The sequence below is a fragment of the Cariama cristata genome, unplaced genomic scaffold (assembly GCF_000690535.1).
Source record: "Cariama cristata isolate BGI_N322 unplaced genomic scaffold, ASM69053v1 scaffold13441, whole genome shotgun sequence".
In the NCBI taxonomy this organism is placed as follows: Eukaryota; Metazoa; Chordata; class Aves; order Cariamiformes; family Cariamidae; genus Cariama; species Cariama cristata.
Genome location: NW_009601086.1, coordinates 49,090 through 76,434, shown reverse-complemented (window position 1 = coordinate 76,434; position 27,345 = coordinate 49,090). Strand labels below are relative to the sequence as shown.

The window sequence follows — 27,345 nt, the reverse complement described above, 5'->3', positions numbered from 1 at the left end:
TTGCTGGTGCGGGCAGCAGCCTGCTTCCCACCGCAGCACGCCAGCCTGGCCCGCCTCTCGCCTGCCGCCTCCTGCCAGCACTCCCGCACATGGGCTTCTGCCTGTCCCCAGCAGCCTGGCAGAAATCGCAGAAGCCAGCGGTCAGCACCTCTCTCCAGAGGGGTCCTGAGGCGTAGCTGGGCGCAGGGGAGCTGCCATAAGAGAGGACTGAATTTTGCAAATGTGCAAATGTGTACAGATCTTGACTATGGAATGAAACTGTTCTTTTGGTATTTGTTGAAGGGAAGAAAATCCTTATGTCTCTTGCTGTGTCTAATATCAAGTGCTGTAAATAACGGATATGTCTGAAGGAATAAAGGTATCCTGTAACAGCCAGCCAAGGGAGAGGCGTGTGAGGGAAGGGAGAGGGGCGTGTGTGTGGCTGAGGCCCTGTTGTCCCCGCTGGCAGCTCTTCTGTGGTGCTAAAATCTTGAGGTAATTGCGGGGATCGCAACACGAGGTGAACATGATGCTGGTGGAGTCGAGCTCAATTTATTGACACAGCTCCGAGGGCAGGAGGAGAGTGGGAGCGGCTGCTGGCAGTCAGCGCTTAGCTCCTGCTGTCTGCCCATGCTGCCTACCTCGGTGCAGGATGGCGGAGGTCCAGCTCAGGCCCTCAGCTGGGATGGTTTCCTGGGCTGGGTGGGTTTTTCTGGCTAGAAGTCCAGGGCGCAGATCAAGGCTGTGCCCCGTTTGATCCAGTGCTTCTGCGGCTTGTCCGTAGGGATCTCCACAGCCATCACGTAGTTGGTGGAGTGGCCTGTTGTTGACAGCATGCCTGTAACGGGGGAAGCAAGGGTGAGAGGGGGTTACCGCAGCCCTGGCTGCTGCACACTGATCGGGGAGTCCCATACAAGTGACTCCACGCGAGATCCCGTCCCATCCCCGTGCTAGTTGACAGGCTGAGCAGGGCTGTGTGGTTTTGGGTGTGGGCTTGAGGAGAGCCTGCTCAGAGGCACTGCTGCATAGCCAGTGTGCCTGGCTGCTCCATCTCTACAACCACAGCAGGAGATATCTTTTTTTCCCTGGATGGTCTCAGCCAGCAGTGCCTTGCTCCGTGCCAGTGTCTGACCCGAGAGCCACAAGACCCTCCGCCAGCTTCGTGGGGGCTTCCCTTCCTAGCTGCTTCTACAATCTCCCTTGCTTCTGGAGGTCTGTCTTTAGGGCACCTACCTGCACGAGTGAGAGTCTTATAGATTGGGCACAGGTAGGTGCCAGTGGCTGGAGGCTTGTGGTTGGGGACAGGAAGCAGCCAGATGACGGCCATCTCTGTGTAAAGCTCTTTGGGGCGCGACTCCATGAGCTGAAACGCAGCGGGGTCCCAGCGGGCGCCTTCAAGAAACAAGCCATGGATGTAGCAGCCTTCGTCGGGATGGCGAGTGAGCTCACTCACCGACTCCTTCATCACCTGCAGAGGAGAGCGGGCCCAGGGCCCTTGATCAAGGCATATCCCTGGCGGCTCAGCCCCAAGGACCCCCTTAAGCTGCTCTTAGTTAAGTCAGGGCTGCGAAAGGGGAGTCTGCCCCAGCTCTCAGATGAGCTGGGCTGGGTTTTCTGGCATCTCACATCATAAGGCTGTGGGGCAGCCTGTGGCAAAGCCTGTGTAGGGGGGACCTGAGCAGCTCTAGAGAGGCAAAGAAGCCTCTGCTTGCCTTGTGGAGGTGTCTGGCAGTGTGGGTGGGTGTATCTGAGCACAAAGGGGATGGTGGGGCCCATGGGCAGCTGTGCAGTTAGTGGCTTCACCTCTTGGGCAGGTCAGGGCTAGAGCTGCTGCCTTTGTGGCCTTTTAGCAGCAGATTCAAAAAAAATCCAGAAAAATCCAGAGCTTCTGGCTGACTTGCTGACCTTGAAGCTAAATGAGATGGTGTCGATGGAGATGACAGACTTCCTGGCGAAGTTCTGCAGCGTCCCGGTGAGGAAGGCCTGGGGGAAGAAGAACCCACTGATCCAGAACACAGAGGGGATCCCGTGGCTGATCCATTTCTGCAGGAATTCAATCCGTTGCACTAAGTCGTTCACCCAGGATGCCAAGGGCTTCAGCGATGGGTAGGCCTGTGAGACATCCACAGAGGAAGGTGTTGAATACAATCAAGGACACCCTAGACCTTGTGCCCCAGTTGCTGACAATTGCTCAGAGCCCAGGGATTCATCCAGCCTGGGACTGGGAACAACTGTGAGCTGCAGTAGGCAGGAGACATTTCCATGCCAGAGGAAGAAGAGCCAGCTCCACATGAGACAGCCCAGTCCAGCTGTGGTCGTTGATCACCCATTCCCCTGGTTTGGATGAGCTCCTGCGGACAGCTGGGCTGGCTGGGGCACGTACCTTGGCATTCCACACCTCGGGGACAGTGTTGTTGTACAAGCTGCTGGCCATCAGCTCCAGCTGAGAGGACATCACGACCAGGCCCTTTAGAGCTTTCAGCAAATCCTTCAGTGTCTGAGCAATCACTTCCAGGAGCCTGTTGTACCTACAGAGAAAGAGGAGAGGGAGCAGAGCAACTCAGCGCAGTGGTTTATCACCCATGTCGGCCCAGAGAGGGTCTGGATCTCTGTACGACGAGTGCAGCTCCTCCGTGTAACCCCCAGCCCTTTTCCTCTTTAAGGGGGTCTCATAGCTGCCCCCCCAGCCCTGAATTGCTGACGGTAGTGGATGGAGACACTGATCAGTCCCCACAGGACAGCGATCGGCTGAAGGTCCTGGCTGGGACAACACAGTTGTTAGCATGGCTGCCAACCCCGCTGCCATGCTCAGCAACGCGGGTGGGAGCAGGGACCTGCACATCTCTGCTGTTGCCCAAGGGACCAGCCAGTTGCTGGCCCAGGACGTGATCCCACAGGGGTTTTACCTGATCACCTCCTGTACCAGCACTGTATTCATGGACTCTTCGTAGAGCAGTGGGTATTTGTGGATGACCTCCTGCAGGTTCATGGGAGCAGGCAGCTTTGCCAGGATGTCCTTGGAGGTCTCCTCCACGAGCTGGAAGGAAGGTAGCGAGCGGGTGAGCATCCTCCTGGCCACAGCTGCTGAGAAGGGGGAGAGCTAACCCACCCAGCTGGCAGGGTGGCACTCGCTGAGAGCCAGTGTTTGTGCTTGCTGCCTGTGCTGGGCACAGGCTGCCAGAGCGCTGATGGGATCAGGGCACCCACCTCTTCCCTGCTGCGGCCTCCCATAGAGAAGGTCTTGGGTTGCAGCTGCGTAATCACCCTTAGCAGAGCAAAGGTCTCATTCTGAGTGAAGGTGATGTTGGCGTTGTCATGTAAACCAAAGAACTCGGGGCTATCAGTGAGCGGCAGGCTCTTGATGTACTGGAGGTAGTCCTGGGAAGGAATCCACACAGGCCGTGAGGCCAAGGGCACAGAATAAAGCTGTGGTGTCCCTTTGGGATGCTATGGGCCTGGTCTGAAAAAAATGACTAAGCCAGGGTTGCTGGATAAGGTAAACCCAGCAGATCACAGACTTGGCTGAGAGATATTCCTTGTCTTGGTGTTTGAGATTCATTCGTCCAACTTTTACATAGCTCTTTGGCCCCTGTCACAGCCAGGAAACACAACTTGCGGCTTTGACTTAGGGACAGCTTATGCGTGCCCAGAGCAATGTTTGCTGATGCAGAACTTGGGCTGCTGGGGAGGCTCATGGGGTGGCAGCTCCGCTGAGCCGGGTTTGGTGGCTGAGCGGAGGCCGTAGCCATGGTTTGTAGTCTGGCTGGGGAGTTAAATCGCACTTGTGTGGAAGCAAATACATGCTATAAGAACGGGCAGCTTGGCAGTGAGCTTCCTGCAGAGCTTCTTGGGTACTTAAGGTTTCTGGTATCAAAATGACTCAAGAGTACAAAAGCTTTCAGCTAGGGAACTCTGCTCATAGCTGCTACCACCTCCTGCGCACAGGGACAAGATTTTCCTCCTGTTGCTTCAAACAGATGCAGCTTCCTGAAAGCAGCTCAAGATCCTCAGGTTCCTACAAACTTACATTCCCCCAGGGAACTGGAAATGCAACGGGTTTCAGGGAGGCGTAGGTCCCTTTTGCACTACGAACTAGATCTACGAGTTGCAATTTGATACATGAGTACTTACGTCGAGATCAGACGAGGTACTGATCTGCTTGTAAATCCCTGATTCAGAATAGGCAAACTCAGGAATTAAAACCTCAGGCTTGTAGAAATCTTCCAAAATACTCATGATGCAGCGCCTGTCCCAGTCGTCAGTCACACGTCCGCCGTAGTTGATCTCCCCAGCCGTGTACTTCAGAACCTGTGAGGGACCCCACCATGGCTTTCTGACCTGCATGTGCGTCATGAGCCTGTTGCCTCCGCAGGAGGGACCAGCTCACGCGCTTACCTTGTACGGGATGTCTGTGTATTCGCTCAAGAACATCTGTAATTGACTGATGCAGATGCGGAGGTCTCCATCTGTGAACTCATAGGGAATGTTGAACCCCAGAGGCCCAAACTTTCTCCTCTCCAGCATGTTGGCATGGAAGAAGCAAAGTGACAGCAACAAGGATTTAAACTCTGTGACCTGTGGGCAGGAGAGCAGGGAGAAGAGATGCTCAGCTTGGGAGGAGGCATCTTTGGATGGGGTCAGATCCTGCTGGGACCTGGCAGAGGAGCTGTGCCAATGCAGCAGTGCCAACTGGAGCCTGGAGAGGTGGAAACCTCAGTCAGGCTGCTGTGCTGGGGGAGGCTGTGGCCCACTCCTTTGCTTCAAGAGAGCTGCAAGTCTCTTACACCAGGCCTCTGCAATCCTGTTCCTTCTGTTTCTCAAAGTGAAACTTCTAATTGGCTCATCACAGACTAGATGCAGGCTTATGAGAAATACCACCAGCCCTTCTCTAGCACGTGAGAGCTCTAGCGGGGAGGAAGATCTATACCTGGAGAGGAGCAACACCCAGGTGGAGCAGGCATGGGCTGGGGATAGCAAACCAAAGCTTACCTTGGGGCAAGAATTCAAGAAGTCATCACTGAAACTAAAGTAGGACTTGAGCAGGTTGGCCTTGACCCCGTGGGGGGGCTCAATGGTCATCTTGGAGCCATTCTGGAGGATGGACACAGGGAAGTGGCTGCTCGGTAGACTGGTGAGCCAGAGGCGAAAGTCCTGATGCACCTGGAAATCCAGAAGGCAGCAAATGCTCAGAGGGTGCAGGCATGGCCACTGCAGTTCCTCCTGCACTGACCCTCTGGTATTACAGGGAACCTGTGGATGGGACTGAACTAGATCTGGGCTCTTCCCAGGGCTCCAGCCTCCTGCTCGTTATCCTCAGAGCAGGCAGGCTGCTTGGTAGAACAGCTCACCTTGCTGGAGTCAATGCCCTTGACGAGTCTCTCCAGTGAAGGCATCCAGCTGGGGGCCAGGTGGCAGTTCTGGAAGAAGACCCAGTTGCCTTGCTCCATGGCACTGTGCATCATGGCTTCAGCACGGGGGCCCTGAGGAGGCAGATGGGATGAGCTCAGAGGCTCTGGTCCCTTGTGGGTTGTGCCCCACTGAGCTGGACAGGCAGACAGCTGCTGGGTGGAATGACCACTTTCCAGAGCTGCAGCCTGGCTTCATCCCCCTGGCATCCCCCTTTTGCAAGCCTGTGTGGGAAGATGGAGGGAACAGAAGAACTGGGGATGAATTTGGGAAGTTAGAGGGCACTATAGGGGGGAACTGCTGCAACCCCACCACTGAACTGGCTCCTCCAGCTGGCAGGAGTTAAGGGCCCTGGGGCAGGAGGGCGTTTTCACTGTGCTGCAAAGGTGTTTGACCTACTTGGAGTCAGGTGAGATTGCTGGGAGTGCTGGCAGGATGGTACTGCCCCAGATGGGCACCAGCAGCTTACCTGGCCTTGGCCCAGAGAAATGGCAGAGAGCTTTTGGGAGAACTTCATTTCTTCAGCAAACTTGTAGAGGTCAGCAGCGGGGTCAGTGCCCGGAGACAGCACGAACACCAGGGGGGTGGTGGCAGTGGACTCCCTGAAGATGACCGAGAGGTCAGTGGTCTGCAACACAGAAAGTTGGTCAGAGCCGGGGGGCCATAGTGGCAACCACACATGCCACCTCCTCACTCTGCCTGACCTCCTGCTCCTCTCCAAGGCACCGGCATGCTCTTGGGTGCTGAGGCCAGAAATATGTTCAGTAAGGCCCTAGTACAGCTCTCCTCTGGCAGCATTAGGATCAGGGCAGTAACCGCTTTCCCATTTGTCATTCAAACTCTTCCCCCATATGCCTGCACTATCTGTCCCCTCCCAGTGTGATTTAACTGGTGGCCATTAGGTAGGCTATCCTTCATCAGACATAAGTGTTTCCCCAGCTGTGGGAACACTGCAGTTGCAGAGAAGCACGAGCACCCTCACTGGAATTGGAAAATGCTGATGGCCCATTTACAGCAAGGTTGAGGCCTCCTGCTCCACTCCTGGCCCCACTGGCGCTTCCTGTTGGCTGGTTACCTGTGGCTCAATGAAGTGTGGATCCAGGTTCAGAGCCACAAAGTCCTGCATGGCGTTGGTGATCTTATCTCCCCGCAGACACCGCAGAACCAGCAGCTTCTGGAACGCATCAAGCTCAGCTTCCCACTTCCCGGGCAGGGGCTCTCTGCAAAGCAATTAGGTGCATTCTGGGGGGATGTGCCAGATCCTGCAGCTCCCCAGGAAGCACCTAAGTTGCCTACAGGCAGCCACTGAGGTTTCCAAAGCGACAAGGACCTTCCAGTCACTTGGTTGAGGTGGTTGTCTGTAGCTTTGAAACCCTCAGCAGGCAAGCCAAAGCTGCTTCCACTGGGGAAGCACCAAATACTGCTGGGCTAAGGTATTGCGTGGCCCTGCCTTGGGACAGCAACATGCACAGGCAAGGGCCACCCTTGAGGAGACAAGGGAATGCCTTGTGCTCTCCCTTGCATGGCACTGCACTGGGAGCAGAGCTGGTACTGCGGCTGTATTGGTTTCTCTTCCTCTCTCGGGGCTGCCATTACCTGCCGGGTGCAGTACAGCTAAGCTGACAAAGCAGGGGGCACTTGCCTGTGAGGCTTGGGGCTGTCAAAAATGGCCCTGAATGCTACAAGGTTGGCTGCAAAATCATTGGCGAAGCCGGAGAAGTTCTTCAGGCTGCTCAAGGCCAGGATGTCTCCCCATGCTCTCTCATACAGCCAAGCCGGAGCTGGGTTCTCCCTCATCTCCTTTATGGTGCCTCCTGACAGCAGGTACTGCCACTCGTCCTGGGAACAGGATAGGACATGGCCATGGATTATAGCTTACCTGCCTGGGCCTGAGGCACGTGGGTTTGTGCCATATCCAACTAAAATCCTGAAGTAACTTTCTGGCTGCCTCTCCTGCCCGGTGTGCGTGTCGAGGAGTAAGTGAACGGGAGGGTCTGGTGAGATCAACATCACTGTTCAGCTGCCACTAACATTTCTCCGTCTTCTAATCCCTGCCTGCTCCCTCCAAACTTGCTAACCTTTGCAGCAGTCTGGCAGCAAACTGGCAAAAGCCGCAGGTGGTTCAGGCTAGGTAGCTCTGCATATTGACACAAGGAAAGGTTTGAGATCTGAGCGAAGACAGAGGCCCCAGGTTTGCCCACCAGCCTGCCAAACCTGTCCCCAACCTCAGGGAACAAGGCTCCTTTCCACTCCCACGCTATTCCAGCAGGCTGAACAGGCAGGGGTTGAGTTGCCCTGATGGGATCCCATCAAAGTACCAAGGTGACGTGCTCACCGTATCAATCTGCCCATCATTCATCAGAATCCGGACGCAAACCAGGAAGGCAAACATGAGCTTGTGCTTCTCAAAGAGGCTACAGCACACATTGCTGTAGAGACTGAAGGTGATGTAGTTGTTGATGTTCATGATTCGGTCCTTTAGGGTGTCTGAAAAAAAGGCAACAACCAGACAAGGGTGGTGGGTGCTACAGGTGATGTGGAGGATGCTCGCCACATCAACTATTGGTTCCTGGTCTCAGGGCTACACCCACACCCTGCCCAGGAAGAAGAGATGCTGCTCTCAAATACAGACTGGGCACAGAAACCCCTGTGAAAGCACAGAGCTGTGAGACTCAGCACACACAAGAAAAGATTCAGCACTGGGAGGGAGCCCACACTGCACCACAGCAGCTTACGTGGGCCCAGCCACCACCATCCTGGCTAACACATGCTGCTTCTGGTGCTACTAGACCAGGAATGTGAGTAAGGAAGAGGCTGGGAGGGGTTGTTTGAGGCTGGCACCTGCTCTCTCGGAGTTACTGATCCCCATTAGGAAGATGTTGAGGAACCACTCAAGTGAGTACTGGTACATGGGGTCCACATTGGACAGGTCTGAGACACAGAAGTAGAGGATCTGTGAGCGGACAGCCACGGGCACATACTGCAGGCGGGTCATGTTGATGTCCTTCTCTGTCTGCTCTGCCACCATTACCTTGGCCTGGAGGACAGAAGAGACGTCATGGTTAGTGGAGTGCTGGCAGGGGATGGGGAGCTGCAGGGGAGGAGCACCTCCACCTCTGACCTGGATCTCTCCTGCCTTGAGCTTGGACACCTCCAGCACTTTGATGAGCTCCAAGTCATCTACAGGGTTTCCTTCAGAAGTGCTGAGCCGATACAAGATCTGGTCTTCTATCTCCTTCAGCTCCTGGTGCATCTTGGCATTGCTAACAATTAGCTGGTTTCTAGCTTCTTCTAAGTCAGGCCGCTCTGCAGCCACCACTTCTCCCAGCAGTTGGTCTTCCAAGCCACTACAACAAAAGCCATGCAGGTGAGGGTGGGGGAAACAGGCCTGAGGGTTTGAGGACTGCGAGGAATGAGGCTGAGCAGCATGGGCAGCTAATGGGGTAAGCAGGTACCTTGGTGAGAGGGTGAAGTTGATGAGGGTGAGCTTCGTTGAGACCTCGGGGCTGTAGTGAGGGTTGGGCAGGTTGGTGGTGATGTACATCTTGAAACCATCATGGTATGGGATCACTGTATCCCCCAGCTTCATCACAGTGTTGCCTTCCTGTTTGTAGGTCTGTACCAGAGAGGGACAAATACAGGAAGGCTGGGATGGCTACCTCTTGTGAGGGAAGGCATCCTGCCATGCCCTGGGCTCTGCAGTGAGGACAGAGTCTGAAGGCTCTCTGGACAGAGGAGCTCAAAGCCACCTGGCAGACATCAAGGCCTGAACCTGAACAGAGCTGCTGTACTCCATGGCCCTGCCTCCCAGGCAAAGACACCTGCTGGCAGGAGACTGGGGTGTGCAGGAGGCTGCCAACATTTTTGAGCCCTGGCCAAGACATGCAAGCACAGAACAGGCAACATCCAAGTGACTGCTGCCAGCCCAGAGAGACCTACAAACCCACCACGTCCCACTGTACCCTGGCCAGATGCTCCCTTCCAGCCCAGCCAGGTACCCACTGCCCCTCCTTGCCAAAGTGAGACATAGGACCTGTTTAAGCAGGACAGGCTTAAGGGCAGGATCTAGCTCCTCATCGACATTCTCCAGCAGGAAGGGCTTCCCAAAGGTAATTGCATTTTCCAGACTGCAGAGGAAGTCCTGGTTGCTTGGCTTGGCCACCTCTAGGCAGTTCACTTTCTCCTGAAAGGAAGGAGGGGAGAGCAGGGTCCCTGCGGTGTCCTGCCCTTCTTCACATCCAGCTCTGGTGCATGGTACACCTCTCACTGGGCTGATTTAGCTCCCCACAGCAGCAGAAATTGTATCTTTTCTTGCTTGGCTAGTTTTTTGCTATTTTGGCAACTTTAGCCCGTATCAACAGGCACTAGAGAGAGCTCAGTAAGACAGCAGCGAAGTGGGGGGAACTGGGAGAACCTCCTTCAAAGACCTATACTCCTGCAGAGTCCCACACTGGTAACTCAGAGCTCATTTGCCTGCAAAGTGAGAGCAGGTGGGTGGGAAAAGTCCTCGGGGAGCAAAACAGGAACAGCTACCTGAGCCTCCCACCTGAGCCTTCAAAAGGGCAGTGGGTACCTCTCTGGAGGAAGAGTAGAGGTGGTGGTCTCTGTTCCCAGTGCTCTGGCAGCAGGAACTGTGCTCACTAGCCAGGTAATGTTATCCGGATCCCTTCTGTCCTAGGGACCCTAAAAGCTCTTATGGGAGATCCTAGTGTTGTTCTGTTGTGCTTTAGGGTGTGGTGAAGGATGTAAGGCCCCCAGAATGCTAGTGGAGAGGCAGAGTGGGAATCTGATGCCTCACTTGCTTACAGCAGTGCCCTTCCTGCCCTATGCTGATTTCCCCAAGCAGGGAAATCCACCTGGGATGAACACAGATGTGGAACCTGTCTGATGCTGGGAAGGCTGGGCTGGGGCAGTGTTGAGTCTTGCAGCTCTGGAGCCCAAAGCCTGAGGCTGCTCTGAGCAGCTCCTAACAGAAAGCTGCTTCCCCGATCTTGGCAGACCTGGATTTCATCCCCACAACTCTTACCAGATTCTTGATCCACTTGTTTGCTTGTCCTTGGGGATCTATGTAGTGAGTCCAGCGCTGGGAGAATTGTGTTATTATCCCATTCTCCACAGACAGTGTGTCATTGGGTAAACCAGCAATCTAATGGGGTAGAAAAAGCTGTTGGGAACACCTGGTAGCACAACACAGCTGACAAGAGAGAAGCCCTTGCTGCTGTGGTCCCAGTGTGGTGGGTAGAGGATGGTGGTGAGGGTACCTCTAACAGCAGCTGAGCCCAGAGATGTGGCTCTGCCTGAAGCAGGTGGGCCATGGGACAGAGCTGTGCTGGCAGGGTTAGGCTTGGGCAGGCTATGGCCAGGGCTTTGCTCTAAGCCTGTGATCCATAAAGGGGAAGCCTTATGGGTTAAGGCTGATGCCCTCAAAGCTGCTGCTTGATGCTGCCACGTCCTCTCCTGCTCATTGCGCAAGGAGCCCCGGCAGCAATTCCAGCTCTGCAGCATGGAGGTGCTTGGTTCTTATCGAGCTGTTTGGGGTCTGTCCTTTGCTGCAGGTGAGTGGTGAGCCGAGTGTTTTAGCCTTTGCCTGAAGCACCTTCAGCCTGAAGTTGTTGGGTTTTTCTGCAACTTGCCTGCCAGGAGCGGATTTCCACAGGGTCTCCAAGGGTGCTGATCAGGTTTGGCTCCTTGGTGTGAGGAATGTTGTTTTCTGAGAGCTGCCTCAGCCACTCCTTGCACAGCGCTACGCGGTAGTGCTCCTGCCACGAGAAGCACCATCATAGCCTTTCCCTTAGTTGCAGCTAGTCTGCTGTGAGCATCTAAACCCTCCTGTTCCCATTCAAATGAGATCTCATGCAGCCTCTGGCACAAACGGAAAAAGATCCAGGAGGGATCTTGCACCCCTCTGCCCTATTCCTTTCTCCCAGCAGATATGGCCAGCAACAGCAAGAGGCCAGGAGAGCAGAGCAGCTAACCGAGCCCCTCGCAGGGAGCATTGCACACTTACTGTGAAAGGGCCCAAGTAGGCCACAAAGCCAGCTGCAACCAGCATGTCCCCAGTGATGTTGTTGATCTTGTAATCCAGGTTCTCTACAGTGTCCTGCCAGCGCACCTTCTCATCAGCCAGGCTGTTTATGAGCTGTGGGATAAATTGCACATGTGAGAGCTGCTGTGGAGCCTAACCTTGAGTCCTGGACCTGCTGCTCTCTGGGTAATGCTGCAGGTAACTTTGGTGACCAGAGGTTGCAGGGTGGCCCCTGCCATATCCTGAATTCTGTCTCCAGCTTTGAGCACTAAATCCTGGGATTACTGGGTGGCTCTCAGCTGTCCTGGAGACCCACTGCTGGTTGAAGAAGCTGTGCACAGGAGGACAGCAGCTTTTCACACCAGTGCCTGGCTAGCTTAGCTTCCCAGTCCTGTTGTGCTGCTGAGATCCGGCCAGGCAGCTTCAACCTAGGATTGTCATGAGTTGCAAGGCACATAGATATTTTCACCACGGTGCTCCTTGACCTGAAATCAGGTTGTCTCATGTAAGCAGGCAGAACCCAGCTCTGTCCCTTACCATATTGGCACGGCCCAGTCTCTGCTGGCACTGCTCATACTTCATCTCCAACTCCTCCTTCTTGGCTATGCAGATCTTGTACTTGGCTTGCAGCATGGCAATACCACCTTCAGCCTCCCTCAGGTGTTCCTTAGCTTCCCCAAGGACCTGTTCAGTGGCACGCAGGTCCTCTTCTGCCTCCCGCCAGGCTTGCTGTGGAGATGTACAAGGGAACACTGGGTATGTTGGGCATGTGGCCAGGCTCTTCCCCAAAAAGCCAGAGACCCTGGAGCAAGAGTTGGTTTTCCACAGATGCACTAGCTGATACTGAGATCCTTCCCTGTACAACAACGGTTGACCTGCCTAACTCCAGGGGCAGGTTCTACAAGCCCAGGAATAAAAGTAGGGGTGAGGAGGGCATTTCTGCATAGCTCCAAAAAGCTAAAAGCCTGTACCAGCTTACACAAGCTTGGGATGTGGCCCACTGGTGAACGTGAGGAAAGGTTTCTCTGCTTGCCTCAAAATAATAATAAAGAAATAGCTAGGCTTGGAGAGGATTAAGGCTGAAACACTAGTGAGATGTGGGAATGCTTCTATAAGTACGGTTTCTGCTGAACCAGGAACTCAGCACTAAGAACAAGGTATCACTTCTGGCCTAGCATATTCTAGGCTGATTTTTTCTACTTTATTATGTTAACGGGTTTTGAGGCTTTGGCTCTACTAAGGCTTGGTCTGAACACTATACTCTGACCTGCTGTACATCGTGATTCTCAGCATGTTCTGCAGAAAGGGGGCTGCTAATACTGTGTTCCCTAACACCTAGAGCAACTGGGTCACGTTGCCTCTTACCCGCTTGGGCTCCACAACCTTGGCCACAAAGTGGTACTTGTGCATGGCACGCACCCACTGGCAGATGGAGGTGCAAGCTTTGGAGACCTTGGCAATGGCAGCTGGCTGAAACTCCTCACTGTCAATGTAGGGCTGGATGGCCCTGATCACAGTGTCTGCTATGTGGTCCTGCAAGGAATGGTGGGAGAGAAAGGAGATCAGTGATGAGGGTGCTAGAGATCTTACTGAGAAGGGTCTCAAAGGACTTCCCCCAGGGGCTGCAGCCTGCCCCAGGACCTAGCAGTGTGGTTAAGGCATCGCGCTGGAGCAAGAGGAATCAAATTGCTCTGTGTTGAGGCCTAGGAGGCACAGCTGTAGGACTGGGTAAATCCCTTCCCATACCACTTCCATCCAGCTCCTCCACATGGAAAGAGCAGAGGGATAGAAGGGGGAGACTTGTGCTTCTGGGTCCCATTGCCCAAGGCAACAAAGTGCAGCCAGCTGACACGAGGACTTCCAGGGCAAATATGTCCTCATCCTCTGTACTGCTGAAGGGTGTTGCCCGCAAGGAGCTTTAAGCTTCATTGCTGTAAGAAGCATCTCTGTGAGGCAATATCTGATCCCTGGCCATCACTTACCTTATCATACTTAAGCAGGCTATCCAGGAACTTCCCTGGGTCCTGGAGAAGGCCCCTGCCTGGCTCCCAGTAGTCATCCACCTTGGAGCCTAGCTTTTCTCCTGCCACCCTCTTGGGCTTGATTCCTTTCATAATGCAGACGGCTTCAATCACCATCTTCACACCGAGGGGAGGCCGCTGCATTGCTCGTACCTTCAAAACCCCAATGGAGACAATGGGTTAGCCTGGTTCTCCGTGAGGTGGGGTGCTCATCCCTCAGCTGCTCCAGGAGAGACTGGGACCAGAGGCAGGATATTTAGAAGATGCAATGCACAGGCAGGAAGGACAGAGGTATTTGAAGGGAAAGCTGGTTATCAGAAAGGGCATGGAACAAACTATAGGTAGGCTGAAAAAGCCTGCCCTGATGCTCTGATAGGTATATCGTACAGGCTGAAGATGTCATAGCAAAGGAACCAGATCTGTACAGCCCTAGGGAGGAGGCTGTATGGAAATGGGGCATGGGTAGGCTTTCTCCCTTGCTCTATGGGCTCTTATTTTTCTTGTACCCCACTGTAGCAATGCTGTTCCCAAGAGGTGGTCTGCAGCTCTTGTGGAGGGACTGCTTGAGTCTCTCCTGAAGCAGGCAGCTAGGAGTGCTGCTGTGGCACCCTTGAGACGGCTGTGAGTGTCAGGACCCTTAAGGATGACTCCTTTTTTCCCTTCTAGTGCTGACCATCCCTGCCATGTTTAGCCAGAGATACTCCCAGGCCTTTCTACTGGACACAGTCAACAGAGGGACAGAGTTTCTGGCAACACTGAGGCTGGTCTACCCTGATGCAGACACCCTCTGTGAGAAGGACTTTGACTGGCTCTTTGACTGCCCTCAAACAAAGCAGTTCCTTGAGTGGTTCTGCAGCACAGTGGGTGAGGAGAACGTGCTGAGCCCAGCTGAGGTGGAGGCCTATGATGCCCTGCTGGCTGCAGGCAAGCCCATCCTCGAAGGTGATGCCCTCGAGCAGGCGTTGCAGATGTGCCACCAGCTCTCAAGCATGAAACAGGATGATGAGGGTCCCTCTCTGGAGGCCCTACAGCAGGAGCTTTGGGAGCTTCAGGACTATCGCGACTGTCAGCTTTGGCGGCACAGTAAGCTGCAGGTTTGGGCAGCCAGCCTGCAGCGGGAGCTGAGTTATTTGGAGGAGGAGGAGAAAGTGGTGAAACAGGACTTGAAGAAGGCTCACATAGACCTGGAAGTGGAGATCTTACAAACCAGTGCTGTCCTGAGCCAGATTAGCAAGGCTGCAAAGCAGTTGGCAGAGTGGCATGGGGACATGGGGAAAGGCTGGCCGCCGGCACTGCTGTGTGAGATGGATCTTGACCCTTACATGCAGCGAGAACAACAGGCCACCGATGCGTTTGAGAGGTTCATCCAGCAGGTCCTACCAGGGACTGTCCAGGCTCCAGATGCTCAGGGAGCAAGTGCACAGGGAGAGAGCAGCCTGAAGGAAAGACTGGAGGCTGGGACACTGATGGACTCAGACTGGGAAATACCAGAAGGAAGAAGAGGAGCTCCTTATCAAGAGTGTGCAAAGACACCATGGGGGGTGGCACCAGCAAGTCAGGGAATACTGGTCCAAGGCTCAAGAGCAGAGCTGCTAGTGGAGGGGGGGAATGGGAGAGAGGTATTGAGCATGAGGGAGGAGAGAGATGGCAGCCAGGAAGCCACAGAGAGAACGGATGCCAAGCAAACGATGCTGAAAAGCCCCGGGACTGATGGAGGTGAGCTACTGGAGGACCAAGACAGCTGCTGGAAGGAGCTGAGCCAAATGCAGACAGCACGTATCTGTGCCCAGAGGGAGGTTATAGTCATGTCAGCAAAAGTGGAAGGCAACTGTGCTGTGCTGGAGTGGGCCCAGAAGACTCTGGAAGCTCTTGAGGAGAACCAGGTAGGGCCAGTGCTCCCTTTCGTCCACCAGCCTTTATGGCAGGGTCTGCCTATGCCATAGGCAGTCCCTCCTTTTGAATGCTGGAGCACAGCTGATACATCAGGAGGGAGTGGCAGAGCCAGGCAGCTCTAGCAGTGCACCCTGACACCAGCCTGTCTTGTCCCCCTGCACAGCATGCGGTTGAGGTGGAGCTCCGGAGTCAGGCTGCCAAGCTTCAGAAGCAGACTCACGCCCTGCGTTGGGACATCACACAGATCCTGACCTGCCAGCTGCCAGCCCTGCTGAAGGCAGAGGCCCGTCTCTCTTGCCTGCCCATCCTGCAGAGGCAGCTTAGCCTGGAAGCTGCCCATCTGCAGTGCATTGCCAGGAGGCAGGAGGAGGCAGCTACGTGGCTGGCGAGCCAGCACAGCCGCCTGGATCTGCTGGAGCTCCAGCTGAAACGGGAGAGAAAGGAGCTGGACCAGAGGGCTGCTCAGCTGGAGGAGATGGAAACTGCCATGAAGGAAGCCCAGACCAGGCTGCGGGAGCTGCAGGACTACTTCAAAGGTGCCAGGTCCTTGCAGAAGAGTTGTCCACGCATATGGATGGACCCCAAAGACCTCTCTGCTGTACGGTAAGGGCCTAAGTGTGTGTGTGCATGAGGAACAAGCTAGATGTGGAGGAGGTGGCGTGGGAATGGGAGAGGCATGCGGCAGACCCAAGCTACCAGGCAGTCTAGCAGTGCTCTTCTGCCAGTGCAGAGCCACCCTGACTCCACGGTGGTGTGAAATTCCCGAGAAGATGGCAACCGCTTCTTCCTGGCTGGCTAGGGCTGGTGCAGCAAAGCATAGGCTTGGAGAAGCAAATGAGTAAAGAGAACAGAAGTTTTCCTAGGATGTCAAGGTGGAGAGTGTAGAGGCCAGTCTTCAGCCATGGAGAAGGAGAGCTAGGCCAGAAGGAAGCACAAGCTGCTTGGAGCAAAAGCTTTCTCTGGTTGGGTGTCCTGCACTGACAGGGGCTTCTCAGTCCTCCCTGCACAGCTCTGGAGCAGCTGGTGCTGGCGTCTGCCAGCAAGGAGTCCCTGACTGGCTCTTGAGCCAGTCTAGTGCTCTTCCCAGACCTCCAGGACATGGGGTGCTTATCAGGAGTGGCTGTCCACTCATTGTTGCCCCACAGCTGCCTGTGTCCCAGTCCCACAGTGCACAATGTTCCCTGAACTCTGTTCTTCCTCAGCGCTGGCACACTGCTCATGCCGCTGGCTGACTGTCCCCTCTTGCAGGCTCTGGGACATGCTGGTGGGGCAAGATGGGGAGACGCAGCCCTTCTGCCACTATGAGACCATAGCAGCCCTGTGCTCCCAGTTGGTTCAGGACCAGAGAGTGCTGGAAGCACAGGTGGCAGCTCCTATGTCTGAGCTCCCTGCCCTGGAGTCCTCCACAGAGGAGCTCTATCGGCTGCTGTACAACAGCTCCAACCAGCTGCAGCTCTCCTCTCCGGTAAGCAAGCAATTCTGCTCCACCAGGCCTTGCTGGGTGGCACAGGGCTAGGAGTCAGAGCCCTCTGTGCCATCCTCCCTGGGGGCAGGGGACAGAACTTACTGCCTGTCAGCCCACAGAGGGAGAGGAGGTTGGCCTGTGATCCTTGCCTTGTCCCAAAAGCTATCCAGTGAGGCAGTGGCTGGCTGAGGGACAAAGGTGATTCTCACTTTTTCACATGTGCTGTTCAGCATAGGGATTGGGGTGCCTTAGCCAAGGTGGCCTAGTAAGCTACCTCTGTTCCTTGGACTGGAGGTGTTTGGAGGCCAGAGCCAGGTGGGTAGTTTGTTTCTGGTGGGCTGAGCTGTTCCACAGGTGGGCGGAAATCCCCCTCTTTCTGCATGTTCATGTGTGTTTGGGCTCTGCCTCTCAGGAGATCACTGAGCTGATGCAGCAACTGATCACCATGCAAGACAACCTCTACCAAATGCTGACAGACCTCTTGAGTGACTTGAAGGTCAAGCGCAGATCTCTGGAGAGACCTATCCTGCAGACAGAGCGCAAGCTTTATGTGTATTTTTACTGCAATCAGGATTTGCTAAGAGAGGTGGTGGAGGAGCTCGAGAAGCATGCGTCAAGCTTTCTCCAAGCAACCAGTGATGGAGCTGCCCTATGCAAAGGAGTAGGTCAAAGGGATGCTCGCTCCCTGCCATAGAAGTGGTGTCCTCTTTTGGTTGGGCTGGGTCATGAAACCTGGACTGGGAGAGAACTCCAGTGGTCCTGGCTTCAGTGACAGGTTACTTGGGTCATGGCCCAGCAGCTGGGCTGAAAAGAAGCAGGGAGCTCATTCCTTAATTTAAGAGTTTCCTGAAGCTGGTGGGTGGGTTAGACAATGTGTAAGATATTGATGCATCTTGTGAGTTGGCATTGGAAGCCTTGTATAGACAGGAGACTTTTCATGCCAAGTCTACAAGAGGATGGGTGCCTGGGGCAAGTGGACTGACACTGTTGTGCCTTTCCCCATCTTCTGGGGAAAGGAGTTTTGTAAGTTTTGTGGGGAATAAAGAGGTCTGTTATTCACAATTGCAGAGCAATAAGCCTGTCCCTCCCCTCCACAGCTGTTACACCCTGTGCGGTGAAATCTTGTACCGGCTGAGTTTGCTCTCTTGGTTATGAGCTGTGACACTTGCCAGGCTCAGAATCAACCTCCTTTCTCTGACTATCCTACTTCAAGCCAGTATTCCTTCAAGTCAGCTCACCAGCCCTTTCCTCTTCCTCTTCTCTGCCTGTGGTGGATTCCCTTTCAAAAGAGCCTGCTGGTTCAGATAGCGTGCTGCTAGATCTCTCCCTGTGCTGTGCAGTCAATACTTGGGGTTGCATTGTGGTACTGCCTGCCACCCACCCCTACAGACAGGCACCATGGGGTGAGCCCTCCTCAACACCCTCTCTAGCACAAGTTGCAAACAACATGTAGGAATACCCAGGAGCCAGTTGCTGCCTCTGTGCCCTTCAAAACTCTTTGCTTCTGAAGGACTGAAGCTGAGAAGCTGCATGGTCAGCTACCCAGACTGTGAGCCCAAGGGGATGGATGGAGATGCTGGAAAAGGCTGGGGATGCTGCAAGCCTATAGAAGGGGAATTGCAAAGTGAGAGGCTGTCCAGGACCAGACCCAGCTCTGCCACCCTCCCCTTCAACCCAGTTACCTCTGTAACATCACTTTTGTTGAGGTTCCTCAGGCTGGCAAGAGCAGCGTCCAGGGCTGGGAGGGCTTCAGCCAAGTCCTTCTGAGCATCATCTGCAATGGCTTGGGCTGTCTGAGCTTTCACTTTGGCCTTCATCTCCTCAGCCTGCACAGCACTTCTTGTCTCTTCAGCCACAGCTGTGTCCACCTGCAACACCAGAGATGGCCTCAGGAGCATGCTGGAGCCAGAGCACCCCTTTGACTTGGCTCAGCGCTGCTAGGTAAGGATCACAGCTGTCCTGGCAGGTCAGGTGTTTTCATCCAGTGGAGATATGCTGGGGCCTAACTGCTGGAGGGGATCACCTTCCTGCATCATACCAGTAGGAGGTTTTTCTCAACCTGTAGAGATCATCCACAAGCTCCAGCTCTGGCTGTGCCTGGAATGGTGTTAGTCCTGCAGGAATTAGCTGCTCTAGCCATTTTTCCTACTGGTGCAGGGAGAGGATGCATAGGGATGCAAAGGTGTAGGGAGATGGAGGAATAAGAAGATATGCTGAAGCCTTTGTTTCTAAAACTGTCACTTCTGCTTACCCCCAGGGTTAAAACACTACTAGGAGGTGTAAAGGGAATATAGCCTAATCTTTATCTGCTATGTGGTAACACAGGAGATCGCAGATAGAGCTGTATGATGTTAGTGTCTCTGTTCACTCTCAGTCTGGCCATCCCACAGTCAGAGGCAGGCAGGGAGGAACACAAGGAGGGGGGAAGGTAGTGACAGCCAACATAGGACAGTTTCCTCTTCTGCAGTGGCATGAGTGACTGTGTGTGGTGATCCCTGAGGTGTGGGCTAGCAGGGGCAGGCTGCAACAGCTGCCTAGGGAAGAGGATGTGGGGGAACAACCCCTTTCAGCTACAGTCTGGGCTTAGAGTTGTACAGGGAACCTGTTAGTAGTGTTGCTAGTCTGCGCTTGCAAGGATTTAAGCCAGTGAGGAATGGGAGCTGGTAGCTTGGCTGACTGAACCCCGGGTTGTGGTTTCAGATGAGGGCATGTGAGCCATCGCTTCTGCTAGCAACTGGCTGGTAGGTTGTGACTGGCCCTTGCCAACACCAGAGCAGGGATGCCAGCAGAAGGCCATTCTCACTGGTAATGCTGCTCTGCATAAATTCCTGTTGTGCTAATTTGAGGCCTTTTCACTGTCAGATCAAGTGGGATTTCCTACAATCCCCACAAGGCCCCCCCAAGTCCTGTGTCCAGCCCAGCTCAAAGTGCAGAGCTGTACAGCAGTGGTACCTGCAGTTGCTCCATGGTTGCCAGTGTCTCCTTAGCTGCCTGTGCCAGGAGAGGACGGGCAGACTCCAGCTCCTCCTGCATCCTCGCTACGTCCTCTGCTGTTTGCAGAAGCTGCAGGAACAGAGCAGAGAGCACAGGCAGCAGCCAAGGAAAGCCCCAGGAGAGGGCTGTGCTGCCCTGGTGGGTACTGCCAGCCCGGTGTCAGGCTGTACAAAGCAGGTCTTGCCCTGGTTCCTCCTTAAGCAACAATCTGGCACTGTGGTGTACTTATAAACAGTACCGCCTAATGGTGCCTGCACACGATGGGCCTTACTTCATAAGCTCATGGCAACTGGTCAGCAGAACAATGTTGCTGTTGCAGGGCTTTCAATTAAAAGGTTAATAAGGAACATTCTGAGAGATGATGAGCTACAGAGAGGTTTGTGGCCCCCAAAGACTGGGGACCATCATTCTTTTAGAGCGGTTACAGACTCAGACCTTCAGAAAGACTAGCCTTGGCAGAAGGCATAGTTCTAATATGCTTTAGCATGAGTTTTTCTCATGTTACACAGGGGGTGTGTAGGGCATCTCACTTCATCTCTGCAGCTACAAATACACTGCTCAGAGCAGGTAATAGGGGCCCAAAACTCTCCTGGGTGTGAGGGACAAACCTTGTCCAGGCCACTTTTCATCCTGTTCTTGGCCATTTTCAGTGCCTGTTTCTTCTTTCCAATCAGGGAACTGAAGATACTGAGGAACTCGAGGTAGCTCTTGGGAGTGACATAATTGTGTCTGGCCAGCTCTGCTAGGTACACTTGGCACTTCTTTGCCACGCTCTGATGGATTTCTACACATACTTGACTCTACAAGGAGAAAGGAAAGAAACAATCTTATTCAGCACTGAAGGCAAGTCTATGTCATGCCCATAGGGAGCACAACAGGCTGACAAAGAGCCTAAGTATGCAGTCACAGCAGAGCTTATATATGTGTGTGGGCTTCAATGCCATAGAAAGGGTGACAAATAGACATGCTTATTTCAAAGCATACAAAAGCTAACCAGTTCTGTACTTGAATGACCCTGCCATGAAACATTTCTGCTACAGGGCAGGACCTTTCTGCAGGTGTATACTGCATCCACTGTCTATGTGTATCTATAGATACGGCACATTAAGCATACAGGAGCTGTGTTTTGTGTGTTGAGTGCGGCACCTACCATCCCATTGACATCTTCAGTACTGGCACCAAGATGTGGGATCTCGTGCAAGAAGGAGGATGCAACACACTGCAGGGCTTCAGCAGGCCACTCATTAAACCAGTTGATGGTACAGCAGTTCACGAGAGAGGGGAACTGTCTCAAGCGTGCACGGAAGACTTCTCCAATAGGGCTGAGGGAAAGACATGCAGAAAAGAGATGTTATAACTAACTATAAATACAAGGATATAATAGCTTTCCTACTTCCCTAGAATCATCCTGAACTCTTACAGACTAAGAAGGAAGGGAATACACCCAAGGAGGAAGAAGGAGGAGGGAGGGAAATAGGGAATGAAAGTTCAGGTAGTGAACTGCAAGCCCTAAGGTACATGTCACAGCTCACTCCTTGGAAGTCCTGGGTATGCTCTGGAAGTATTAAGATGGTAGTGGGATGATGTTTTATGGGTCCCTCCCTAGGGAGAACACTTAAGGGGTAAGAAATAAACATGATCTGAAGTCTATTTCAACCAAGTGAGTGCAGAGATTGCATCACCAGACCAAAATCATGGGCTGGATTCTTCCACTTGCACTAAGAATGCCCTGTACCTTCTGGCAGCCCTCCTGCAAGCAAGCAAGCTGCCCATGGACTATGTGCTAGATTCATGAGTAAACATGGTGCAACTGAGCTCCAAATTCAAGCAAGATATTTTTGTAACAAACAGCAGAATGGAGGATGAAGGAGGAGGAAGTTTGTATTTAACCTGGATCACATATAATCGTATTCTTAAACTTTTCAAATGCCATCTCGAAACCAGCAAAGTGTAAAAGAAAGTATCGAGTCCTATGGGAAGGTGGTATGCAAACCTTACTCCTCCTCCAAAGTCGGGGCTTGGAAACAAAGGTCTCATGACAAAGTGATGCAAGGCAAAGGACAAGAGGGAATAATTAACATTGACAGCATGGAATCCTACTCCTGAACTGTACCTCATGCACAGGACCATGTGGATATTGCTGCGAACCCGTCCTGTGTATGCAGCTATCAAATTGGCCTTGGTGGGTTGCTGCCCTAGATCTCGAACAACAGGCTTCATAGCCGTCATGATCTGTTCTTGATCATCGGGGTTGTAAATGTTGGGAATGTCACCTGAGTTGAGCAGGTTGTTGATGTCCTCGAGGAAGGATTCATTTTTAATCTAAGTAGATGACAGGGAAAAAAAAACCCCAACAGTTACCCAAGTTATAAGACAGTCATGTCTCCACATGCCATGGAGATGATTTCTGGATAAATACAGCCCTCAGCCTCTGTTATAAGAAATCCTTTCTGTGATCACTTGGCTCCAGTAAAGTATACTCTCACCCTTGTCCAGCATTTCCAACTGAACAGCCATGTTCAGCCGTTTCATGGGTGCGAGTACGTGTCTAAGAACAAACCTTCTGCCCATTCACTGTCTCCTTACAAACAAATTGAGCTCAGGGCCTTGCTCCCTGCCTCACAGTGATTGCAATCAAATCCCAGACACCAGGTTGCTCTGGGTCTTCATTCCTCCAGCACAGAACACTTCACTATTTGGATAAAGCTCACTGATGTAGGAGAGGCAGTAATTGTAGGGATGTGTCACTGTCTGTGGGATGATCTCCCTCGAGCTACACTCACCTCTCCACCTTTGCTAAATCAGAAATACACAGCATTCATCCACTTGACTAAATGCACCCTCCCATGCCCCTCTTCTCCCACATACGCTTCTCATTGCAGGGAAAATAGATGGAAGAAGAAGCAGCATTTGACAGATGCTCATCTCACTGCTTAGGGCACTGCCAGAAGGGACTTAGTTCCTATGATAATGAAGGCAGTAAAAAAGCCTGTGGGGAACATAACTGTGAATTCCAGAAGCTGGCCTAGTTATTAGCAAGTTACAGTAACAAGCCAACATTATCCTGTGGAACCAGCAGGCATAAGGCCCTAGATCTACCAGCATCTTTGTTACTCAGGACTACTAGTATCAGTGGTCAGCGTAGTGCTTAGCTTCAGGCAGCTGGGTCCAAAATCTTTGATCCCACCAAAGCCTTGGATGGAGCTGAAAGAGGCTTCCTTGAGCAACAAAAGAATCAGCCCACTCACACACAGCTCTACAGTCCCTCTAGCAACAACTGCACCACCTTTAGTTTCCCTGGGGCTTTTTTTATAAGCTGATGAAGGTCGGCTACTTAAGAAATACAAGTTGTGCCTCGTTTGTATCAGGCTCCTCAATCCTCTTTAGGTGGATTTATTGAGCTTAGAGATGTATTTCTGACTCCTTTTGAGATGGAGTCCACCACGCTTCTGTACCTGTGTGTCTACAAATAGGAACGTCTTGGGTAGACTTTGAAGGCCTGCCTTCATCATGATCTTTCTCACATCATCTCGCCATTCGGTCATGCCATAATTTTTGGACAGTTCGATCTGGAAACACTCATAATCTGCCCTAAAGGAAAGAGAAGCCTGTGGAGTTACATCAAGCTACAATCTCCTCTTTTGTCAATCCTGAGTATGTGTTGTAGACTCAGGGGGAGAGGACTCTAGCAAGTTGTTTTCCTGCAATGAGTCCTGAGCACATGCCTGTCCTTGTGCATGTTCAGCACCAAACCAAGTGCATGTTTTACTCAGCGATACCTGAGCTAGCCAGAAACCAGGAGAAGTACAACTCCATGAGCTAATAGAGTCACACTGCTTTTGGGCCCAGTGCCCCAGAGTGCAGAGGGAGCAATGCAAAGTGGATTTTTTTGTGATGCTGCCCTCAAAGGCTGGTGCACCTGGGAACCATGGTTGTGTTTCTCTAGGATCACATCCTGTATTCAGTTCCCTGGCTCTTCAAGTTTCCTGCTTAAGGCCCCTTGGCTCCCAGGACTCACCAGTCCTACTTGCCAGGCTGGCAGTGTCACTTATCACTTGTCACTAGTAGCTCCTGTCTTAGTCTTCCTGCTGCCCAGCTCCCAGGAAGAAGCCCCTATCTATCCGCCTGCCATGCTGAGTGCTGCACAGGCCAGTGAGCCGATATGGACCCTGCTGGTTTTGCTCAGTCGCTGCATGCCTGCAGCAGCAACCCAAGCTACCAACAGGCAAAAGAGTCCAATTTTTCTAGCGTAGATGTGCATGTTAACTGAGCCCTAGTTCTTGAGTGTTGAATCTGAAGAGTCAGCAACCAGAAAAACGTGTAACTAGTAGCAGAAAGGGCAGGAAGAGAGATTCTGTGGAGGCAGCCCCAATGGAGCTGCTCCACATTATGTGCAGAGGAGTGCATTACTTACATGTGAGATGCCAGTCTGGTGAGACACTGTCTCCCACTTCCCCCAACACCCAGGAGAAGAGCATTCCCTGGAGCCTGCCGCAGGATCCGGCTGATGCGGCAGATGTGCTGCATTGCATCCATGAAAAGCACAAGCTTCAGTTCTGGGGTGTTGATTTGATTGTACTCCTCCAGGTAATCCTCAATCACAACCCTCAGCTGTGGGCAGAAACAGTCAATTATTGCTCCCAGATAAAAGCAGTTGTGAGGGGGTGGGTGGTTATCTGTAAGCACAGCCAGGCATCTGGGAGGGCAGAGCTGGGTGCTCAGCAGGGTCTGGGAGCAGCTGCCTCTCTTAGTTGCTCCCTAGGAGCTGCTTGTGGGGGAGGTCTGCTGTTCCCAGGGGTGCTGTTTGCCTGGAGAAATAGCAAAGCGTAGTTCAAAATAAAATAGCTTATGGTTGCCTGACCCATACTGTTCCAGGGCCTCTCTCTGGGAAAGCTTCCTTGCTCTATAGCTGACCACTGCCTGCTGCTGCATCCTGTGGTTAGGATCCTGGCTGGAAAGGGCAGGTGCTGGAAGAAAACACAGCTGGCCACAGACAGGTAGAGAAGTGCACTCCTCTCCTGGTCCAGCCATCACACAGTATAGCTGCAGCAGAAGTCTCTCCTGCCCTTTCCAGGGGTCTCTTCAACAGTATCCTCAGGCCAGATCAGGAGATGAAGCATGAAGACATCTGGGATTTGTCCTACTCCCTCAACAATCTCACTGTGAACCTGGGCAAGCAACATCAGCTGGAATTCATACAGTGCTGAGATCCCTGCCTAGATGCCACAGTCCTGTGCGCGTCAGTGGACTGTGCAGTAGCTTGGTAAGTCTGACTGCCTCAGCTGTGCTCACCTCAGTGGGGGACAGGCCTAATGACTTTGCAAAAGAGACTGGAAAGCTCTGTTAATTACCAGTCCTTGTCACTTAGCTATCACAAGAGGAGAGACGACAGGATAATCATCTGTTACTGATAATGAGTGCAAAACACACTGCTCATTGCCTTTGCTTAATTATCACTACCAAAGTACTCACAGTATCTTCTCCAACAGGGAATCTGGCAGTAACATTAATTACTTGTAAAGGTCAATTGTAAAGTCTTTAATGGCAAAAGTAGTATTGTTTGGGGGTAATGTGCCATTTCTTTCCAGCAAATTTCACTTTTCAGTCCCAAGTGCAGCTCATTTGGGAGATTCAGCATAGCAGGCTGCCTCCAGGCTGGCAATGCAGACACAGCTTGTTCCACCTCAACTTCCCCTCACACCAAATGCAGCCACTCTCCATATCTGGGGTAGGATTTCACAGGAGAGCCCTGGTAGGGTTTGTGATTCTAGACACCTTCAATTCAAGCAGCCCCATAGTTACCATTAACCGTTTTCTTCCGTTCGCAGAAGACTTGAAAGATGTGAACATAGTTCACGTCATCATGATCCCTGGGGTCCTTACCTTTTCCTGGCTCTTGATTTCTTTGTACAATTTGATATTGGCACCTGGCTCCATGAAGTCCCCAAACAGAACTGGCTGGGAGGGGATGACCTCCTCAAAAGTGGTGCCTAACTCCTCCATCATACTCTTCATCAGGTTGTCAAACCAGGTCCGGTCCTCCTTGCTCACCAGGCGATCACAGAAGACCCGGCAGCTCTCGTGGTACCACAGTCTCAACAGGTGCAGTTTGTTCTGGTAGGAAATCCCAGCAAAAACACCCCCATGAGAAAAGCAGAGAAGTATTAAGAGCCTTGCTGTCAGGAAAGCTGGTTCCTGCTCAGCATGTGGCCAGCTCCACTCCTGCTAGAAGGCAGCTGGAGTGGAGAAAGAACTGGGCAGAGGAAGCTGCATTCCCTTCTCCTCTCAAAATCAACTCTTGTCAAAACAGCTGCTTTCAGAGAGCTCATTATAGCTTCAGCTAATTCCCTCTCTATTTGTCCATATGACAGGCTTTCTTTGTGATACTTAAATTTCATGTTTGTCCTTATCTTTCCTCCAGTTTGATTTATTTTTTACTGTTTTCAGAAGTTCTTGTGTTTTTTTGAAAGATCCTTTTATTTGGGTGTAGCACAGAATCAGGGTCCCAAGTACTTCCTGTGATAAGTCAATCTCTACGGGCTAGGCTGGAGCCAGAGCAAGGTCCTCAGGAGAGCTGAAGGGGCCGAAGCCTCCATTGGTACAAGCTGGTAACAGGACAATGCCTCTGACCCTGTGTGGGCCCCTGTCTGGTCCTCTGTGACTCCATCCAGCCCTGAACGGCTGGGCTGTGTTATATGGATTCCCGATGGCCACTCACCTGCTTCCATGCCAAGGAAGGGCTGGGGTGGCAGGGAGGGGTCTGTTTACTACTGGTACTAGGCAATATAGCCAAAGGGAAGGTCGCTACGTTCATCAAACAGTACCAAAATGTAGCTTCGACAAGAAATTGAGGCCTGTTTGCTGGTCTGTCAATGAGGCCTTAATTGGAACATTTCTGGTCTTCCCCTGGGTGGCATGGCTGTGCTGATGGGAGGACTCACCTCGATCTTGCTGGGCTCAGCCATGAGCATGCCTTGGAACACCTTGGAGAGGTCTCTCAGGTTGAAAGTGTAATGCGACTTTGCTGGTGTGGGCAGCAGTTGTGATGTGATGGTCAAATACATGCAGATAGTGGCATCAACCAAGGGCTCGTTCAAGTCTTTTATTGCAAGTGCTCCTGCTGCAGAGACAGAGGAAGGTGGAGAGGATGCCAAGGTGGTTGAGAACCACTCTGGGTTGAGAAGGTCCTAGCAGTGCAGACAGGTGGCACTGAGTGGCAGAGGTTTTCCTATGACTTGGCCAGGAACACATTTTTCTTCTGCTTTCTTGTGCAGAGACTGTGTGGGGATCTGACCAAGTACCTACTCGTTGCAGTGGACAGTTTGCCAATGAGTTTCCCAACCAAAGGGAATCAGATCTAGGGAGGGAAGAATGCATCACAACAATTTGGCAGCATTAAAACTTCATGCACCCCAGGGAGAGAGGAGACACTGCCAGATAGGTAATTGGTGCCTACCTGAAATACTCCAGACAGGTTTTCCTTCTCCCTCCTTGTACTCCTGCACTGGAGTCTCAGCTACTTTTAAGCTAGAAGGTGTGAGTGCCCTCTTAGCTAAACTGCC

The 27,345-nt window shown here is 52.7% G+C and overlaps 1 protein-coding gene across 1 annotated transcript in view; it reads right to left on the bottom strand.

Moving 5' to 3' along the window:
* Window positions 1–695: 695 nt before the first annotated feature.
* The window catches only part of DNAH1 (dynein, axonemal, heavy chain 1), a gene marked incomplete at its 5' end in the record, with an annotated part of 70,411 nt that continues 43,761 nt past the window's right edge, over window positions 696–27,345 (bottom strand). The window contains 33 exons of the mRNA XM_009710317.1: window positions 696–817; window positions 1,213–1,447; window positions 1,885–2,091; window positions 2,363–2,507; window positions 2,886–3,016; window positions 3,187–3,357; window positions 4,111–4,287; window positions 4,375–4,554; window positions 4,969–5,139; window positions 5,328–5,459; window positions 5,855–6,013; window positions 6,461–6,601; window positions 7,024–7,224; window positions 7,721–7,872; window positions 8,227–8,422; window positions 8,507–8,732; window positions 8,841–9,001; window positions 9,419–9,568; window positions 10,412–10,531; window positions 11,019–11,144; window positions 11,393–11,524; window positions 11,948–12,139; window positions 12,776–12,943; window positions 13,393–13,584; window positions 18,472–18,657; window positions 19,742–19,852; window positions 20,392–20,583; window positions 20,934–21,105; window positions 21,897–22,105; window positions 23,239–23,374; window positions 24,198–24,394; window positions 25,667–25,897; window positions 26,725–26,903. Of these exons, the coding sequence (XP_009708619.1) occupies window positions 696–817; window positions 1,213–1,447; window positions 1,885–2,091; window positions 2,363–2,507; window positions 2,886–3,016; window positions 3,187–3,357; window positions 4,111–4,287; window positions 4,375–4,554; window positions 4,969–5,139; window positions 5,328–5,459; window positions 5,855–6,013; window positions 6,461–6,601; window positions 7,024–7,224; window positions 7,721–7,872; window positions 8,227–8,422; window positions 8,507–8,732; window positions 8,841–9,001; window positions 9,419–9,568; window positions 10,412–10,531; window positions 11,019–11,144; window positions 11,393–11,524; window positions 11,948–12,139; window positions 12,776–12,943; window positions 13,393–13,584; window positions 18,472–18,657; window positions 19,742–19,852; window positions 20,392–20,583; window positions 20,934–21,105; window positions 21,897–22,105; window positions 23,239–23,374; window positions 24,198–24,394; window positions 25,667–25,897; window positions 26,725–26,903 (5,600 nt within the window). The remainder of the gene's footprint in view (window positions 818–1,212; window positions 1,448–1,884; window positions 2,092–2,362; window positions 2,508–2,885; window positions 3,017–3,186; window positions 3,358–4,110; window positions 4,288–4,374; window positions 4,555–4,968; window positions 5,140–5,327; window positions 5,460–5,854; window positions 6,014–6,460; window positions 6,602–7,023; window positions 7,225–7,720; window positions 7,873–8,226; window positions 8,423–8,506; window positions 8,733–8,840; window positions 9,002–9,418; window positions 9,569–10,411; window positions 10,532–11,018; window positions 11,145–11,392; window positions 11,525–11,947; window positions 12,140–12,775; window positions 12,944–13,392; window positions 13,585–18,471; window positions 18,658–19,741; window positions 19,853–20,391; window positions 20,584–20,933; window positions 21,106–21,896; window positions 22,106–23,238; window positions 23,375–24,197; window positions 24,395–25,666; window positions 25,898–26,724; window positions 26,904–27,345) is intronic.